The sequence below is a fragment of the Oncorhynchus tshawytscha genome, linkage group LG03 (genome assembly GCF_018296145.1).
Source record: "Oncorhynchus tshawytscha isolate Ot180627B linkage group LG03, Otsh_v2.0, whole genome shotgun sequence".
In the NCBI taxonomy this organism is placed as follows: Eukaryota; Metazoa; Chordata; class Actinopteri; order Salmoniformes; family Salmonidae; genus Oncorhynchus; species Oncorhynchus tshawytscha.
The window spans coordinates 56,439,150-56,460,642 of NC_056431.1; the positions used below are offsets into that span (position 1 = coordinate 56,439,150).

Sequence of the window (21,493 nt, forward strand, 5' to 3'; positions counted from 1 at the left end):
ACACACACACACACACACACACACACAGAGGCTTGGGGTATAGAACAGGCTGAGAAGGTGATTAGGAAGAACACTTAGTCAACAAACAAACAACAAACACCCTAATTATAGAGTGAGAGACTGAATAGAGACTAACCCTGAAGCGGTTGATCAGGTCATATCGGGTGAGCAGTTCGTAGACCAGGAACTTTAATGCGTGTTCACTGCTGGCCTCGTGGAGCACAAACACATCAAAGGACCAGTTATCTACATCCTGTAAACAATAAGATGTCAGGGATGATGACAGCACAGAATTAAATAGAACACACATTGTGTTCTATAATAAAACACATATTGATTATGATCGCTATGAATGTCAGAATATGATGTTATGATAAAGTCTAAAATAGCTGTAAAATCAGGTACATCTTGTACAGATGTAATAAAGCTTTTATTCTGCAATGATTATGCATGATATGACAGTTTATCTATTTAATGTTTTAGGATGTCATCATTCCTATCTCAAAGTGTAGCTTGACTGATATCATCATCTTTCATTTCTCATAGGTCCGGTTTCCCGGACACAGATTAAGCAAGACAAGAGATTCCCAAATTAGCAAGATTTTTTTTGTCCAGGACTAGGCTGAATCTGTATCTGGGAAACCAGTCCCTAGTGTATGATGTATAATAGTAATAGTAATACTATAGTAATATGACATATCAGGCACCTTCAAAGCAGCGATGGCAGCTGGAGGGTACGTCAATCCAGCCATGTTAGATGTCCGCCTGTACATCCTGAAGATAGGTACACAACCATTAGGTGGTTAGACAATAGAACTGTGATGCACCCAGCGGGCAAATCGGGTTGAAATAATGTTATGATGAACACTGCTTGTAATGATTTCATTTCAATGAGTTTTGCCCACTGGGGCAGCTCCTATACATGTACTTTGTATACATAGAAAACTGTACACACAGACAACAAACAACAGCTGATGATTTCAATTGTATTCTTCCCACTATGGTATCAAAATGCTACAGTCACATAATGCCACAATGCCTCAGTTTTCAACGATTACCAGTAATGGGATCAACAGTAATTTAATTTTTAAAAAGATTAAAGGCTTTTGAGCAGGCATTCTTTGCAGATTACGAATATTTTGGCACTGGACAGAACCGAACCAAAGGCTGGATGTTGAAAGGGGTGAGGGGAGGGATGAGACAGGGCTGTTAAATAAGGCCAAAGAAAGACTGTATTTGGGCTTTGGCAACAACAACAAAGAAAGGTGTGACATGTCGGAAGCCCAGCCAAGTTATCTCTGTTCTTCAAGTGGGCCTTGGTAAAGAGTAGTGCACTATATAGGGAATAGGTTGCAATTTGGGATGCAACCTACATCTAGTTTATAAAAGAAATGGAGAATCTGCCAGGCTGGGCTTTGACTGTATTCTCTTCTCTCGTCTCCTCTGAGGGTGTTTTCAGTCATAGACCAGTTCATTTTTCTCAGGGGAATCTTGGCTGGAGAGACCATACTCTCTGACACAGACATATTGTATAACTGTAAAGACAGATCTTACTATGGAATATGGACACACGTTTTATAACTCAAATTCTAATGTTGTCCACAAAAGAAGAAACCATCCAAACCTGTTGTTTGACACATTTTAATAATATACTAAGCAATGTACATTCCAACTGTTGAACTGGGAATGCCTGCATTGTGGATTCCATTTTGGAAAATTAATTTCAGGAGATACTGTAGCCTAGTAGTTGCCATGGAAATAAAAGTGAGACACATGCCATAGCAACAGCTCTTGAGAAGATTTGAGACACATTGCTGAATATGATGTTTATGTATTCATGTTAGTGCCCACTGTAAGTAAGAATTCACTATTGACCATTTTTATTGACTGGCAGAATGACAATTAATACTATTAGACTACAAGCGAAAGCAATTGAGGGAAGCTCATTGCTCAATATTATTTATGTATTCATGTTTGTGCACACTTACTGGAAAGTTTTTTTAAATAACCATTGTTCTAAGGCAGAATGACAGTTACGTGTTTCTTTTAAGAGAAACACAAGAAGTTCTAACAAGAGCTTCTAACAAAAGTGTTAATGGTATGTTTTTTAAAAACTTAAATGTATCTGCATACTTATCAATGTAGATAGCCTACTGTAATTCTTTGTTTATTTTCCCATATATACTAAAAGTACATCCTCCAGTACCTCTTGACTGTGGTTTGTTGTGTGTGTGTGTGTGTGTGTATATGTTTGTACCTCTCGACAAAGATGCCAGCCTGCACGGCATGCACGATGCTCTTGAACCGTGGTTTCTCCTCGGGTCGTCTCCTGACCACGCCCATCTTCCTGGTGAAGGTCGAGGCCAGCCAATCCCGCACCTCCATTGGAACAGAGTCCGTCTGGATGTCACTGAGCTCATCCTCAGTGTCCAGAAGACGCCTGTGAGGGGGAGGGACAAGGCACAAGGGACAGTCAGACTCCAGGTCACTCGGAACACACAAATGTAACAGTCCCATACTACCTGATATTCACCTGTTATATACCTGTAACAGGGTCACATTCCCTGTCATTCACTTTTGACCCATAAGTTGTATAGTTTACATTTCCTGCAAAAGTATGCTAAATGTCACTCACACTAACAGCATGTACTGTCGCTAATAAAAGTGTCATTTGTTTCCATTGCTGACTGATGTGATGAGATGAGAGGCCAGGTCTTGTAAATGCCTGTTTACCTGTCCTGGTATGGAGCCCCTGAACCATCATCCTCACTATGTGATCCCCAGTAAATGTCATTCTGAAGGCTGAATGGACTTCTTAAGTGTTAACTGACAGGCTCTCTTTCCATTGCAATTTGTGTAGCTGAGGAAACCGCCTTGGTGAATTATGAACCGTAAAACAGATCCTCAGCTGTAATGAGAAAGAAAATGTGGCCAATGAAGGAAAAGGGAGGCAGATATTTTGAATGTTCTGATTTTAGAATGTCAACATTAGGTTAGACGCTAACGTAAGGAAATGAGGCTTACGGAATCACGATAAGGGTGCAGGACATCCTTCTGCAAGTAATTATTCTGAAATTGTAAAACCGGGCTACCGTGAAAATAAATTATCATATATTATGATAATGGAAAATGCAATTACTACACAAATATGATTCAATCAAAGTCTGCATCCAAAATGACACCCTATTATTGAACTGATGTAGGGGAAGGGTTCTGCATTGAACCCAAAAAGGTTCTACCTGGAACCAAAAAGAGTTCCTCTACGGGGACATCCGAAGAACCCTTTTAGGTTTATTCTAAGAGTGTAGATAGTAAATAAGGTGCCATTTCGGTGGGGGGTGAGCTCTGCAATCAGACTACAGGCTATGCAACACCTGCTTATCACTGGAGAGCCCAACTGAGCTGACTCACTCTGCAGTCTGTATCAACAACTACAGCCACAACAACCCAGACTGAGAGGGATGTATGGCTCAGTAAGACTTTCGTTTTATAGTCTCCTCCATGGAGAGATGGAAAACTTCACACTTGGAGTTTAAGAAGTAAAGTATGGAGTGCTCCTTCGAGTAATCGGACGTTCCCCCATGTCGGGGGAGACACCCAGAGAGAAGTGAGACACCCAGAGAGAAGTGAGACATCCAGAGAGAAGTGAGACATCCAGAGAGAAGTGAGACACCCAGAGAGAACTGAAGGACTTTGATCAGCAGACACAAAGACACAGTTTGCATAGAAAAAGTATATTTTCAAACTGTCTGAGCTAAGGCACCAAAACAGAGTAGTACTGCACTTGTGGTACTCCACTGGTTGTACAGCACTCGATTTGTCAAGGAATTTAATTATCAGAATAGGTTACCATCTATGAGTACCATATTTTATGTGAGTTGTATTTGTGCAGTTATTTCCCATACCTTTAACGGTGCAGAGTGCACAATGTTTGATGTAGTTATTGAATTGAATTCAGCTGAAATGCACTCACCTGGTTTCATCAATATAGACTGCCTCTAGAACAGAGGCTGCATACTCTATATTCTTCCTCAGGTCCACCACATTCACTTCTCCCTTGTCTAGTTGCTTCACCAGGCATCTCAATCTGCAAAGAGGAAGTTGGGTTCAAATTTCATCTTCATATATGAGCTCATGAACACTGGATAATACATAGTACACGGAGAACAGTACTGTATGTCGATACAACTCGACAGTCTCTGAGCTGGTCTTGTCAAATCAAACGTTATTGGTTGCGTACACATAGTTAGCAGATGTTATCGCAGGTGCAGCTAAATGCTTATGTTTCTAGCTCCAACAGTGCAGTAATACCTAACAATACACACAAATCCCCCCACAAACGCAATAAGAAGGAAAGAAATTCCACAAATGAACTTTTAACAAAGGCGCACCTGTAATTGAAATGCATTTCAGGTGACTACCTCATGAAGCTGGTTGAGAAAATGCCAAGAGTGTGCAAAGCTGTCATCAAGGCAAAGGGTGGCTACTATATTTGTTTAACACTTTTTTACTGATTCCCTATGTGTTATTTCGTAGTTTTGATTATTCTACAATGAAGAAAATAGTAAAACATAAAGAAAAACATTTGAATGAGTAGGTGTGTCCAAACTTTTGACTGGAACTGTATATATTTCTTACATTTCTTATTTGTGTTTTTTTTGTTTTTTTGGGGGCGGGTGGTGTATTGTTTTGCAATATTAGGTATTGCTGCACTGCATATAATGGTGTGAAATAGACAGTATGGACAATAACATTTATAGAAAAGGTGTGTACAGCATTAGTTACAGTGGGGCAAAAAAGTATTTAGTCAGCCACCAATTGTGCAAGTTCTCCCACTTAAAAAGATGAGAGAGGCCTGCAATTTTCATCATAGATACACTTCAACTATGACAGACAAAATGAGAAAAAAAATCCTGAAAATCCCATTGTAGGATTTTTTATGAATTTATTCGCAAAATATGGTGGAAAATAAGTATTTGGTCAATAACAAAAGTTTATCTCAATACTTTGTTATATACCCTTTGTTGGCAATGACAGAGGTCAATCGTTTTCTGTAAATCTTCACAAGTTTTTCACACACTGTTGCTGGTATTTTGGCCCATTCCTCCATGCAGATCTCCTCTAGAGCAGTGATGTTTTGGGGCTGTTGCTGGGCAACACGGACTTTCAACTCCCTCCAAAGATTTTCTATGGGATTGAGATCTGGAGACTGGCTAGGCCACTCCAGGACCTTGAAATGCTTCTTACGAAGCCACTCCTTCGTTGCCCGGGCGGTGTGTTTGTGATCATTGTCATGCTGAAAGACCCAGCCACGTTTCATCTTCAATGCCCTTACTGATGGAAGGAGGTTTTCACTCAAAATCTCACAATACCTGGCCCCATTCATTCTTTCCTTTACACGGATCAGTCGTCCTGGTCCCTTTGCAGAAAAACAGCCCCAAAGCATGATGTTTCCACCCCCATGATTCACAGTAGGTATGGTGTTCTTTGGATGCAACTCAGCATTCTTTGTCCTCCAAACACAACGAGTTGAGTTTTTACCAAAAAGTTATATTTTGGTTTCATCTGACCATATGACATTCTCCCAATCTTCTTCTGGATCATCCAAATGCTCTCCAGCAAACTTCAGACAGGCCTGGTCATGTACTGGCTTAAGCAGGGGGACACGTCTGGCACTGCAGGATTTGAGTCCCTGGCGGCGTAGTGTGTTACTGATGGTAGGCTTTGTTACTTTGGTCCCAGCTCTCTGCAGGTCATTCACTAGGTCCCCACGTGTGGTTCTGGGATTTTTGCTCACTGTTCTTGTGATCATTTTGACCCCACGGGGTGAGATCTTGCATGGAGCCCTAGATCGAGGGAGATTATCAGTGGTCTTGTATGTCTTCCATTTCCTAATAATTGCTCCCACAGTTGATTTCTTCAAACCAAGCTGCTTACCTATTGCAGATTCAGTCTTCCCAGCCTGGTGCAGGTCTACAATTTTGTTTCTGGTGTCCTTTGACAGCTCTTTGGTCTTGGCCATAGTGGAGTTTGGAGTGTGACTGTTTGAACTTGTTATCAGTATAAAAGACCTGTCCACAACCTCAAACATTTGCCATTAATACAGGTAATGAGTGGAGGACAGAGGAGCCTCTTAAATAAGAAGTTACAGGTCTGTGAGAGCCAGAAATCTTTCTTTTTTGTAGGTGACCAAATACTTATTTTCCACCATAATTTGCAAATAAATTCATTAAAAATCCTACAATGAGATTTTCAGATTTTTTTTTCTCATTTTGTCTGTCATAGTTGAAGTGTACCTATGATGACAATTACAGGCCTCTCTCATCTTTTTAAGTGGGAGAACTTGCACAATTGGTGGCTGACTAAATACTTTTTTGCCCCACTATATAGAGCACCACAGTATGAGTCATAATACCCATAAATCCTAGCAGTCAAACAGGGAAATGGTTCCATTCATATTTCCCATAGGGGATTTTAGAATCACATAAAATGAGGGCTGTGTTTCGTGTAGGCTTACCCTGGTAGGACCTTTTGATAACCGTGTAAATCTCTCTCGGAAAAGGTGACTTTTACCAATATATTCGCCTGGATTTACCCCCACCCAAAATTAAATGCTAATGTGGCTATCATAAAGACCTTCAAATGCCATGATGATCTGGACAAGACTGCCAAATCGAGGCAAAGGTAAGAAAAATGAATGGTTAAAAACGATTGGAACAATTTCCCTGTTTTACTGCTAGGTTTTTATGGGTATTATGACATCACAACTGTGGGGATTACATTTTTTCAAATTTTAAACACACTGTTTAACAGATATATTTATTCGAAGCACTCACAGTTATATGTGCATACATTTTAAGTACGGGTGATCCCAGGAGGCATACCCACAACTCTGGCGTTGCAAGCACCATGCTCTACCAACTGAGCTACAAAGGACCAAGGGCAATATAGGATGAGCTTCGACTAGAACACAGTATATACATATGAAGTGGGTAAAACAGTATGTAAACATGAATTAAGTGTGTGTGTGTGTGTGTGTGTGTGTGTGTGTGTGTGTGTGTGTGTGTGTGTGTGTGTGTGTGTGTGTGTGTGTGTGTGTGTGTGTGTGTGTGTGTGTGTGTGTGTGTGTGTGTGTGTGTGTGTGTGTGTGTGTGTGTGTGTGTGTGTGTGTGTTAGACATCCAGAGAACTAGCACCACTGAACTACAACCGCCTGATCAACAAAGCCTAGAAAGTCAGTGAAGCCTTTGGTATTGGTCTCATACAGATCTTTAAATATTTACCACGGGACTAGTGCATCATTAAAAACAACAGGGGATTGACACTGTGCCATGGCTCGCCTCGGTGGGCTCACAGACTATCACCAAACACCAGACGCCCAACCAACCCTCAGCAAAATGACTTGGTATGTGTCCCAAATGGCACCCTATTCCCCATATAGTGCAATACTTTTGACCAGAGGGCCTGTAGTGTACTATATAGGGGATAGGGGGTGCCATTTGGGATGCAAACCTACTGTAAGATCCCTGCTGCAAGGCAAGACCATAAGAGGAGCATCTGTTTTCAATCTGAGGTGTTATTATGTGAAAATCTGTAACAGAGGAGGATTCAGAAGTATTGAAGTGTTATTGACATGTGGTTTTATATGAACACATAATCCTAAACCCAAGCTGTCAAAACAACAGGATCAACTGACTGAAAGCCAGGATACAGTACAGAAAACACATACACACACACACACACACACAATACAGTACGGAAAACAACCAATGCATCTGCATGCAAAGTGAGCAGGAGAAAGCCATTTGCGAAGTGAGCAGAATGTATGTAGTAGAGAGACTGATAAGCCTGGGACTTTATTGGGCCTTTACTGTGGGCTTGTTTGCCTTATCTAGTCATTTTTCTTCCTTCTCTCTAGTCTTTCCTTCTTATGTCTTCAGAGGGGAAACACAGCAGGATACCGCTCTGCCAGTCAAGATGAGTGAGCAAAGTGCCAAGTCTATACTATTCTATCACAGGCGGCAACTTAATTGGAGAGGACAGGCTCATAGAAATGGCTGGAATGGAGTAAATGAAATGGCATTGACATATCAAACACATTTTTTTTTTTTTTTAATTTTACCTTTATTTAACCAGGCAAGTCAGTTAAGAACACATTCTTATTTTCAATGACGGCCTGGGAACAGTGGGTTAACTGCCTGTTCAGGGGCAGAACACAGGAGGCTGGTGAGGGGAGGACGGATCATAATAATGGATTTGTACCTTGTCAGCTCAGGGGTTTGAACTCACAACCTTCCGGTTACTAGTACAACGCTCTAACCACTAGGCTACCCTGCCACCACATGGGTTCCTAGTGCTGATACCATTCCATTCACTCCATTCCAGCCATTATTATGATCCGTCCTCCCCTCACCAGCCTCCTGTGTATTATATTGTGCTCAGTGTTAATTGAAAATCTTACTGACTACTATTGGCAAACTGCCACCCCCAGCATTGTTCTGTAAGCTACAACAAGACAAATGCCTAGGAGCTGCTCAAACATGGTGAACTCAGCCTACATTGACGTGACCATAAATAGTGACACCTGTTGCACCTAATAGTGGTCTGTAATATCAAAATATTTCAATACATGACTAATGAGGATGCAGAAAGTAAACATTTGCCTTGCATAATCAAGCTGTAGACAGCCGTCTCTTCCACATTGTCAACTGCCTGTGATATTACATCTACTGTTGCATTTAGCCTGATATAGTATCTGGTGCACTTTGGATGAGAGTGAGATGCAGCCAGGGTGAGAGTTGGCAACAGTCCCTCAAAACAACTGTCTCTCCAACTCACTTATCACACATTCAGTAGCAACAGGTTTCCACAGACCAGGGTCTGATTTCAAAAAGTGTCTCAGAGTCGGAGTGCTAGGGCAGGTCCCCCCTGTCTATATAATCATATGTACTATGATCTAAAAGGCTAAACTGATCCTAGATCAGCACACCTACTCTGAAACTCTTTGTGAATATTGTCACAGACACAGCGTTTAGACTACAGTTTGAAACCACTGAAACCATGGGAATAGTTCATGTGTAGTGGGTGGGGGAATAACAACAGGGCTATTCCCCCACAGTGTTTCCAGCCTAGGTTTATCAATCATATGACCTTTTCCTCTGTCACTCCCCACAGCACTGGCCTGATGTCTTCCATCTCACACACCCTGGATTAGACCAATCACACAGCAGATAAATATAAATAGTGGCCCTGATTGGTGGATCTATCTGGGTCACAATAATACAACTTTGTCTTTGGAAGCAAGCGAAAATGACTTTTTTCATGTGATTTCAGTATGTTTCAGTATAGGTTAGCATATGATAAAAGATTCTGAATAAAGTGGCAGTATATTAATAGTTGAAACAGCCACAAAGGTATCAGTATTGAGATATTTCTTAAGAAATAGAAAAAACATGGACTTTACAATGGTAAAGGGACTAATGACAGGTCAAACATGTTACAACAAGTTCAGTTGTATAAGCACGTGCCATATCTTTCTCAACAACTGGGTTGCTTATCTGAGTTCACATGAGCTCTTGGAAACTTTGTTTGACATTTTCGTCAAGTAGAAAACCCCCAGACATCTGGACAACTCTCAGATGATGTTGTACAGTAATAATGTTTTAAACACTCACATACAGATGTAGGATCTTAATTTGATAACTATTTTGTTGATGAGAATTTTCCTGTACAGCTGGAAATGCAAACTTGTAGTATTTTCAAGGTTTTAAAAGGTTTCTAAAGTTTGTAATTTCCACTTTAAAATGTCAGACTTGATTTGCCCTAACATGTAAAATGTATCAACCCCTACAAAAAATGCCCATCAATTATAATGCACATAATAATTCACATTTCCTGTAGCAAACGGGATCAAATTAAGATCCTACTGCTGCAGGATGCATCCCAAATGACACCCTATTCCCTACACAGTGCACAACATTTGACCACAGTCCTATGGCACTGGTCAAAAGTAGTGCACTATGTAGGGAATAGGGTTCCATTTGGGACACAACAATAGCCTTATCTTTCCTTTCCAGGACTTCAACTCAGAGCTCAATGTAATGAGAAACTACCTTCATGTGTTGACATATATTATCCTGTTACTGTGACTGTGAAATAACCATAATACATATTTAGAGTATATTCGTCATAGAACTATATAGACTACAGTACATACTGTAAGAGGACCCTTACATGCTGACCAGACCGGACACGTCGCGTGCATGAGCGTCGCAAATTAAATTTAGAAATCCATGTTATTCAATTATTGTGCCAACGAGCATCTGCGACACCAAGGGCTAAAATAGAACTCATTCCTATTTCTGACGCAGATCGCGCTGAAAGTCCTGCCTCTCCCATCTCCTCATTGGTTTATAGAAGCAGGTACCCACGTGCCATCTCCTCATTGGTTATACCCACATGGGTGACTGAAAGACTAACTGTTTTGCAGGTAGTTGTGGTAATACAATGAAAGTTTAGATGCAATCACCATATAAATTAAATGATGAAAAAGCCTGGAAGGAGGAGAGATAACTAGAAACGATTCGGTTGGCCATTTCATGTGTGGATTAATTGTCGGAGTAGAGGTCCTTGTGCATTTCAGGTAAAATAACAACTCAATGTTTATATCCCAGGACAAATTAGCTAGCAACAGCAAGCTAGCTAATTAGGACAAATTAACGTTAGCTAGCAAGTGCAAGCTAACTAGCTAAATTGCCATACATGTTTAATGCTTTTCGACCTGTCCCCAAATTAATGTCATTGGTTTGTTTTGATATTTTAACCTGCCTGTCGTGATCGCGTTTGGTGTAGGGGGGCAAAATAAATGTATGCACGATGGCGCACGCGCGCAGCAGGTTTGGGTTCCGTGTTAGGGACCTGTGTGAGGTTTTTAAAGAATGAAAATGAATTACGTTAACATTTTCCAGGGTCCGATTAAAATAGGCTTTATGTGAAACTGTATCGCTTTCAGGAACTTCTTTCTGAGCTGGGCCTCCAAGAAGTACAAACAAAGGCATAGGGGGATGTCTGATTTAAGCTGCATCCAACTGGACATGTCAGACCTACAAGAGAGCATTTTCCCATGAGTTAACTGTGTCCTCCTCCTTGGAAGGGACTGATGCCGTCACCAGGGCCCAGACTGGGGCCCCAGAGGGCACAGTGACAGGGCTGGAATAGAGCTGGGGCACCCTGCCTTGCTCCTCTCTGCCGCCTGCTCTGCCAACCTCTCAGACAGACTGATCCAACATTCCTCACCCCTGAAGATGGCACCCACAGGACTACTTTATGACCCGATAACGACCCGTTTCCAAGAAACAGCGGTGGATGATTGCTACTACATTTCATGTATGAAAAAAGAAAAGGCCAGACTCTCTGCAGTATGTTGTCTGACTGTGAACTAGACTGGTTTTGTGCATCATTTATTTCAACAAATAAACAGATCTGTACCCTGGTAGTGCCCCAGGCACACAGAGGCTAAACGAGAATGCTTTTCATGTTGCTAAGAAATCCAAATGGCACCCTATTCCCCATTTATTGCATTACTTTATGGGGTCATTTAGGATACTACCACTGTGTTTGACTGGTTGTCTTTAATGGCTCCTCAAATAACTAATTCTCATGCTTTCAGATTGCAAACAACATGGTCTCACAGAGGGGATCTATTGATGGCAATAAAAATAACATCCCTGTATGATACAGGCTATTACCAAAACATACATTTAGTCTGTGTAATTGAATGTGTTGATCCATGAAAAAAACGTAATCAAAACAACCTACAGTACATTATACTTTGGAATGTTTTTGCTGTAAAAACCTTTTTTTTTAAATAACACTTTGTAAGGGAAACAAACCAAACTCCGATGTAAGCTGGTGAGTTTTACAACCGGCTTACCATTCAAGGCTCCATCATTCTGACAAGTGAGTGGTTCCAGCGCCTTGGTGGCTTTCCAATTCAGACGCTCAAGTTTTTTAAAAACGGTCATTCACTGGCCTATAAACACACTTGGTGGGGACAGGGCCTTGTTGTGTTATGTTAACACTGGTCTGAGCCTGGGCCTACTTTCTGCTTTCTACAGACCTGCAGGCCTCCTAACTGACACTGGGTCTCTCCAATTCAAACAGGTTCACGGAACCTCTGGTAAAACCTTGTGACAAAAGAAATCTGGTGTTGATAGTGATATGTTTGACAGCCCTATAGATTTCAGTATAGGGACAGACAGACTCTCTAACTGAAACAGGGACAGTTCAACTCAAACATGTTCACAGGAATGGGGTTTAAAACAAGCTGACAAAAGCAATTTACATCCAATGTATGTTGCAGACATATGTTGCAAACCCTATCCATAACCCTTACCATTAACCTGTCTCTAACCCTATCCATGCTATGTGACATATAGGCTAACTAGTATGTTATACGTAATATGTCAGTTTGAGGATAATGGTTTATTTCATGTGTAAAAAAAAAAAGTAAAAGGAAATGAATTGTCACATACACCAGATAGCTGCAGTGAAATGTGTTGTTTTACAGGGTCAGCCATAGTAGTACAGCACCCCTGGAGTAAATTAGGGTTAAGTGCCTTGCTCAAGGTCACACCGACAATTTTTTCACCTTGTTGGCTACAATGTCAACTAAAAGACTGAATTACAGTAACACATAGGCTACACATACAATAAACATATTTAAGTTAATAAGATTAGATATAACAAATTGAACAATGTCAAAAAGTATGGGAGTTAAGGCAGGAGAATGGAGGCAGGAGAATGGAGGCAGGAGAATGGAGGCAGGAGAATGGAGGCAGGAGAATGGAGGCAGGAGAATGGAGGCAGGAGAATGGAGGTAGAACGGTCAGAGGCGATGGAGAGAGGAGGGAGCATCTATTATGTGACATAAAGCTAGAATAGTTAAATGTCACTATTTTGACATTCTAATGAGACCAGGCAGTTATAACTAAACAAAAAGGTATTTTCTCTGGCTTGCCACATTTTTCACAACTTTATTTTAGATAATATCACCCATATAACACGCTTCTGGTTTATTCTGAATTGTAAACTGGCCTCTTGGGTGGTCCCTAAATGGATCTCACGTCTGTTCTAATCCTAGTTTGGCACAACAGACAGAGACAAAATCCTACACTCTGACCAGTATCTCTGTTGGACATCTCATCGCACAAGTCAACAGAGATTTCAGTTTCTCACAGGGCCAACAGAAGTTCCATAGTCTCACCATCCCTGGTTCCACCTCTGGTTCAGTCGGTGTGACTAGAGGGTAATTACACCAGTCTCCTGGGTGATACATGATAAATCAGACTCCCTCATCTCTCTGTTATCATCCTGTTCTCCCCCTCCCTCCCCCTCCTCCATCCAGCCCTCCCTCACCTCTGTGTTATCAACCTCCTTTTCTGTTTTGTTCTATTTGTAATGGGAGGGCTAAGACTCCATAAACTCTCATTACATGAAGGATAACCTACTGCAAAGTACACTGTAAATCCTGGCACGTCAAACACCCACACACACAAACAGCAGTTCCCCATAATCCCATTATAGCAGATGACTATTCTGAGGGGTGCTGGCTGTACTGTAAGTTGAAAAGCAGGCCATGGGGTCAGTGGTTTCAGAGTTGACACACACACACACACACACACACACACACACACACACACACACACACACACACACACACACACACACACACACACACACACACACACACACACACACACACACACACACACACACACACACACACACACACACACGGCCATATGAAAAACAGATAATGCTCTCTCTGGGGAAAGTCAGAGGCCTCTCTCTCTCAGCTCAAAACCCTCTATAGTCATCTTTGATGGAGATGGAGAGAGGTCATTTAACTGTTTGCCAGCCATTTTCCTGACAGCTGAGGTGAATTATATCATAACACTAGACACGCACACACGCACGCACACGCACACACACACACACACACACACACACACACACACACACACACACACACACACACACACACACACACACACACACACACACACACGAGACAGATCTCCTAACTGTGATGGTCAGACTGTAGCCATTTGAGATGGACAGGGAAGTACATTTATGTAGATCATATTTGGCTCGCAATTCCACAGCCACAGCCGAGACTCACAAGAAGTTACAGCTGGCTGCAGAAGTAGGTCAGAAGTTGGCGTTGTTATATACTTTGGTACTTTATTTCCAACCCAGATGATACACAAGGCCTGACGACAAGGGGAAACCAGACAGCTGTTTTCTGTTATACAATAGCAGAGCAAAATGTGCTTCATGTGTGCTAGGTTTAGCACAGGCATAAACCATGATCATCTCAAGTGGAGCCTTAACTGAACTTTTCTAACCACAGAGGGGAAACTATTCGCTCTTCGTCTTTCAAATCTCCAAAGAATGATATCAGTCTCAGCTCTGTCCCTGGCTAAATTAAGGAACTAATAACAAACTTAATTCAATAAAATGATCAATGTTGTTTTACAGTTTTGCAGCAAAGGGTGATTTGAAGACCTGCCAAAAAATACTCTATTGTTTTCTCTAATTTTGTGAATTGTGCTGAGAAAATAGTTTTAATATGATCTTGGTCAAGCTTATCTACCTTGGTGTTTGAGATAGTGTCGATCTCCTGGACTGTTTTCTGTAGCTCTGAACCCTACACCCCTTTAGTCCCAGGATGCAGTCACAAAGGGTCACTGCTGTTTGGTTGGTGTGTGTGTGTGTGTGTGTCCTGACCAACATGTTTCTTTGGTCCCTCTCGTCTCACAGTAAACATCATGCTATTTATTCATCTGGGCCGTGTCCCATATGGCACCCTACTCCCTTTATGGTGCACTACTTTTATGGTCTCTGGTCAAAGTTAGTGCATTATATAGGGAATAGGGTGCCATTTGGGATACAGACATATTCAGCCATGATGATCCAGTACAGATGTCATGTTGCCCCTCTAGTCCATATACTCTTCCTGTCTATCCACTGGGAAGTGCAGCCTGGGATGTCAGTTGTTAAACTGTACTATACTCACTTGGCAGAAATCTCAGATCAATTGGTAAACTCTGATTTACCACACCAAAATACCTATTTGCGCCTCTACCGGATGGAAACTAGAATTGTAATGGCTGTGCTCAATGCAAAGGCACTTACAAATGTAGATCCTTCAAACACCCTCAAACAGGGAAACAGATCCCAATCAAAGGTGTTATCATGTGCTCCACTGAGGCAGTTATTTATCTTATAACTTGTCCTTGTGGTAAAAACGATGTGGGTAAAACAACACCCTGTCTAGGAGAGGGGGTGATCTTGACAATGTATTGTTAAAACAAGAGGCTGCCTGGATGTTTAATTTAAAGACTCCCTCTCTCTTGCTCCCTTCAGTGTCAATGTAGACTTTGATCTGAAGCCATTCTTGTGATTACTATCCATTGTAAAATATTTCTAGGCCTATGTAGCCAAATTGTATCTATGACTGTATGTTATTCATTCATGCTTTTTACATGTTCTATTTATATCTGTAAATCAACCAATGAAATCAAGCCACTCCCGGCCATGATTACAGACACCTGTGTGTGTCCTTTCAAAGTATATTAACTAGTGACCAGCAGTGTTTGTCATTATACCCTGATGAAGACAGCTTGTCTGTCGAAACGTTGGTTATTCAATTATTGTATCTGAGCTCCTAGAGTCTGCTCCTCTCCTTTTCTTTTTCAGTTGTAATACTGTTAACAAAAGATAGTGTGCCTCATTTCCAGTCCAGAGACTTGGCTTGATTCAAAGAGAGAGTGTGTGTGAACATGTGTGTGTGTATATGTGTGTGTGCGCATGTGTGTATGAGTCAGAAAACAAGTCTTCCCATGCAGACAGTCTTCCCAGCATAATCAAAGCCTGGAAAGTGCTCGGGGGGCTAGCGGAGGATTAGGGCACCATGGGTTGACTAAGGAACATGACAACCCCACAAGACTCCACAGGACTCACAAGACCCCACAGGACTCCATGAGACCCACAAGACCCCACAGGACTCCAGGGGACCCCATGGGACCCCAGTACTCCACAAGACCCCACAGGCCCCACAAGACTTAAGGAAGAGAGTCCCCCTCCATATTATGGGGTCACTAGTTCAGTATGGGCTCAGGACTCAACAATCCAAGAAACATAAGCGACAACACCACCCAGATACATGACGTAGAAGTATTTGGGAAATTACTGATGTTCTCAAACTAGGACTGGACAACCCCACAGGACCCTGCTGGACCGCCCGCAGTAGATCAAGGAGAAGAAGAAACATCAAAACAATACCACTCAGATTACAGTCTATATTAATTTCCATGGAATCTATTCATAGAGGTGACTTGGGAAATGACAGCTTTTTCCAAACCCAGTCCTGACTGACAGAGCAGAGGCATCCTTCCTGAACAATGTGAAAACGCCTCCCCTCATAGTCCTGAGAAACACGTACCTTCATTTTGTCAGACTATGTCAGACTCAGCACAGTTTAATTCTGAACAATGTGAGAACACTTCCTACCCCTGAGATACAAGTGCTTTAAAACATCTTTAAAACAGCAGTTCATGAAGCGAAGTAGCTGCTAAATATTGATGTGCCCTGACTAACTCTGTAAGAGCAGAGCAGAGAGAGGGACCTGTTGCACAGCTGCATTTCTTTACCAGCCCTCTCTCCTTCCCTCCCTCCTTTCCTCCCTCCCCGTTTTACATGCTAAGAAGCTATTAGCAACCTGCGTCTAATAACCGTCAGGGCCAATGAACCATGCCACAATGTTCTGCTTTTAACGACCGTCGAACCACAACAGAGACAGACAGGAGTAGTTAGTACACTCCACTTCCTACTCCTTAGAACATGCACACGCACACACACACACACACACACACACACACACACACACACACACACACACACACACACACACACACACACACACACACACACACACACACACACACACACACACAGATATTGGAGAGTGTGCTATAACAGCGAGGGAGAGCTCTGGGAATTATAATCCAGCCATGAGATAGGACTATGATTACTGCAACAACATAGCTAGTGTAGTTATGCCAACGGAACTGACACAGTCCGGATCATCAGGCAGAAAGAGTAGGCAGGTGAAACAGCCTTTAATATGATCCTTTACACTCCACAGGAGCAGGAGCAAGACAGAGAAGACAGGCAGATAGGTAGACAGACCACACTAGTAGATTGATATGATCCTTCACCCTCAACAAGAACAGCACAGGAAAGAGAAGCAGAAGAGAGGCAGGTACAGTAGGTAGAGAGACCTAGTAGTAGTAGTTTCCTGGGGACGGACAGTTGCTCTTTCTGTCTTACCTGAAGACGGGTCTGTGGAGAAGCTTCCTCTTGATCGTGACATACTCTTCCATTTAAAGTGTGAGCCCAGGCTGGGCTGGGTTGGGGATAGGAGCAGGGAGCTCTGTGTGAGGCTGGGCTGTCCCCCAGCTGCTCCTCTCCTTACGTTGCACTGTGCTGCTCTGAGACAACTGGTCCTGCCTGGTCCCTGCTAGTCCCTCTAGTCCCTGGTCCTGCCCTCTCCCTCTCTCTCTTTCCCTTTCTCTACTCCCTTTCTCTGCTTTCTCTAAAAGACCAATGAGAAAGGCCATAGAGGACACATCACAGTGTTGCTCTCCTAGTCTCAGACAGAGAGGAGAGAACAATCCCAAACAACCACAAACAGGTAATCGAAAGAACCCAAAAGTACCCAAAACAACCACAAACAACCACAAAAAAATCCCAAACAGGTACCTCTGGACTCCTGTGTGAGTGCGTGTGCGTGTGTGTGAGCAATAGAACAGTTCTATCAACAGGAGAGATTTAGAACCCTGCAGTAGCCCCCTTATCACCCAACTTCATCACATACCGAATGTTTTGGGGTCTGCTGCCTCAACTTCAAGGCGTCCCGTGTGAGCAGATCTTTTTAAACAAGCTGTTAAGCAAATGTTCTATATAGTAATTAATGAAGATGGATAGAGGCTGGTTAGAGGGGCTGGCTAAACATCAATACATGGTCATTAAATCACAATATGTATTTTATTTTGCCAGGATGATGTGTGGATGGTGCAATGCAGAGCAAAGTACAGTATAGTAGCGTAGAGTAGAGTACAGTACAGTAGTGTAAAGTACAGTAGAATAAAGTAACGTAGAGTACAGTAGAATAAAGTAACGTAGAGTACAGTAGAGTAAAGTAGCGTAAAGTACAGTACATTAAAGTAGCGTAAAGTATAGTAAAGTAGCGTAAAGTACAGTACAGTAGTGTAAAGTACAGTAGAATAAAGTAACGTAGAGTAGAGTAAAGTAACGTAAAGTACAGTAAAGTTGTGTAAAGTATAGTAAAGTAGCGTAAAGTACAGTACAGTAGAGTAAAGTAGCGTAGAGTAGAGTAAGGGAGTTGGGAGTGTGTGTGTCCGTATGTATATGTGTGTGTAGGGAGGACCACAGAGCGGCGGGAGGCCTTGCGGTGCTTTAATCAACAGAAGATATGGTTGTTTAACTTACTGAATGTGAAGTTGAGGCACGCTTTCTCACCCCAACCCAGCTGGATGATAAACATCACCAACACTGGGGATGTTTCCAAATGGCACTCTATTCCCTACATAGTGCAATACATTTGATCAAAGCCCTATGGTCCCTGGTCAAATGTAGCGCACTATATAGGGAATATGGTGCCATTTGGGACTCTGAGAGGGCCATTCCTCCTAGAGGTGGAAACAAACCCTCAAACACTAACAAACACTCAAACACTATCATCTGATGGAAGACAACCCTCACACACACACACACGCACACGCACACACACACACAGAGAGAGGGAGAGAGAGAAATGTGGGTTTTGGGGTAAAAGCAAGCAACAGTCCAACAAGAAGTCTCAACTTCAGGAAAATACAATAATTGACAAATACATTGTAGTGCACAAAATCAGACAAGTTCCAACTAGTCTGTCACTCAAATACTGATTGATTATATTATTTTGACTGTATTCAAAATGAGCTTGACAAACAAACTCTCTTTCTTATTGGTGTCCTTTAGCAGAGGTTTCTTGGCAGCAATTCGACCATGATGCCCTGATTCACGCAGTCTTTTCTGAACAGTTGATGTTGAGATGTGTCTTACTTGAACTCTGTGAAGCAGTTATTTGGGCTGCAATCTGAGGTGCAGTTAAATCTAATGAATTTATCCTCTGCAGCAGAGGTATCTCTGTGTCTTCCTTTCCTGTGGCGGTCCTCATGAGACCCAGTTTCTTCACAGTGCTTGATGGTTTTTGCAACTGTACTTGAAGAAACGTTCAAAGTTCTTGAAATTTTCTGCATTGCCTGACCTTCATGTCTTAAATGATGGACTGTCGATTTCTCTTTGCTTATTTGAGCTGTTCTTGCCATAATATGGGCTTTGTCTTTTACCAAGTAGGGCTATCTTGTGTATACTAAATTGTCACAACACAACTGTTTTGCCCAAACGCATTAAGAATGAAAGAAATTCCAGAAATTAACTTTCAACAAGGCACACCTGTTAATAGAAATGCATTCCAGGTGACTACCTCATGAAGCTGGTTGAGCGAATGCCACGAGTGTGCTATTGGAGGTGTACATGTGGATGTATTTCAAGGCCTACCTTTAAACTCAGTGCCTCTTTGCTTGACATCATGTGAGAATCAAAAGAAATCAGCCAAGAATTCAGAAAAAAAAGTGTAGACCTCCACAAGTCTGGTTCAGCCTTGGGAGCAATTTCCAAATGCCTGAAGGTACCACATTCAGCTGTACAAACAATTGTACTGTCACGGTCGTCCTCCTCTTCATCTGAAGAGGAGAGGCAAGAAGGATCGGAGGACCAAAATGCGGCGTGATATGTGTTCATCATGAATTTTAATAAAGAAAACACTGAACAATATACAAAAACAGTAAACAAAATAACAACCGTGAAGCTAATGGGAACTGCGCTGAAACAAGCCATCAACATAGACAATCACCCACAAACAAAGAGTGCAAACAAGGCTACCTAAGTATGATTCTCAATCAGAGACAACTAATGACACCTGCCTCTGATTGAGAACCATACTAGGCCGAAACATAGAAATACCCAAATCATAGAAAAACAAACAGACTGCCCACCCCAACTCACGCCCTGACCATACTAAATAATGACAAAACAAAGGAAATAAAGGTCAGAACGTGACAGTACCCCCCCCCACACCAAAGGTGCGGACTCCGGCCGCAAAACCTTAACCTATAGGGGAGGGTCTGGGTGGGCGTCTGTCTGCGGTGGCGGCTCTGGCGCGGGATGCGGACCCCACTTCACCATAGTCTTAGTCCGCCTTATTGTCCGCCTCCGTGGCTTTCTAACCATGGCCACCCTTCTCAATGACCCCACTGGACAGAGGGGCAGCTCTGGACAGAGGGGCGGAAGCTCTGGACAGAGGGGCGGAAGCTCTGGACAGAGGGGCGGAAGCTCTGGGCTGAGGGGCTCTGGCGCCTCTGGGCTGAGGGGCTCTGGCGCCGGACAGGCGGGAGACTCCGGCAGCAGCGCCGGACAGGCGGGAGGCTCTGGCAGCAGCGCCGGACAGGCGGGAGGCTCCGGCAGCAGCGCCGGACAGACAGGACCACCTGCAGGGAGGAGACAGAGAGACAGCCTGGTGCGTGGGGCTGCCACAGGAACCACCAGGCTGGGGAGACCTTCAGGAGGCTTGGTGTTAGGAGGAGGCTCCTGAAGGACCGGGCTGTGGGGGAGCACTGGAGCTCTGGTGCGCAACTTTGGCACCACTTCCCCAGGCTGGACAACTACTCTAGCCCGGACCCTCCAGAGTGCAGGCACAGGTTGAACCGGGCTGTGGGTAAGCACGGGAGATCTAGTGCTTACTACACGCACCTCTCCCTTAGGCTCCACTCCCACATTTGCCCGGCACGAGCAGAGCGCAGGCAGAGGACGCACTGCACCCTCCCAGCGCCCCGGAGACACAGCACGCAGAGCCGGCGCAGGATACCCTGGACCAAAACTGCGTACCGGCGACCAGACCCACTGAGCAGGCACCATACGCCCTGGCTCGATGCCCGCACTCGCATGGCACTTTCGGGGGGCTGCCCTATAGCGCACCGGGCTATGGGCACGTACTGGCGACACCGTGCGCTTTACCGCATAACACGGTGCCTGACCAGTAACGCGCTGCTTATAATAAGCACGAGGAGTGAGCTCAGGTCTGCTACCTGGCTTAGCCCCACACCTCGTCTGCCCCCACCCCCCCAACATTTTTTTGGGGCTGCCTCTCGTACCTGTTGCGCTGCCGTGCTGCCTCCTCATATCGCCGCCGCTCAGCTTTCGCTGCCTCCAGCTCTGCTTTGGGGTGGCGATATTCCCCAGCCTGTGCCCAGGGTCCCTCTCCGTTCAGTATCTCCTCCCATGTCCAGGAGTCCTGTGATGCCGGC

The 21,493-nt window shown here is 43.3% G+C and overlaps 1 protein-coding gene across 2 annotated transcripts in view; it reads right to left on the bottom strand.

Moving 5' to 3' along the window:
• LOC112239243 (calcium/calmodulin-dependent 3',5'-cyclic nucleotide phosphodiesterase 1A-like) overlaps positions 1 to 21,493 on the bottom strand; it is a 63,820-nt gene that overhangs the window by 19,707 nt on the left and 22,620 nt on the right. The window contains exons 1-5 of one of the 2 annotated variants that reach the window (XM_042319709.1): positions 17,394 to 17,572; positions 3,974 to 4,087; positions 2,258 to 2,440; positions 708 to 774; positions 137 to 253 (exon numbers count right to left, since the gene is read on the bottom strand). In XM_042319709.1, the coding sequence (XP_042175643.1) occupies positions 137 to 253; positions 708 to 774; positions 2,258 to 2,440; positions 3,974 to 4,087; positions 17,394 to 17,446 (534 nt within the window). In that variant the 5' untranslated portion in view covers positions 17,447 to 17,572. Of the gene's footprint in view, positions 1 to 136; positions 254 to 707; positions 775 to 2,257; positions 2,441 to 3,973; positions 4,088 to 17,393; positions 17,573 to 21,493 lie in introns of those variants that run through there. The other variant, XM_042319708.1, reaches the window with a different exon arrangement.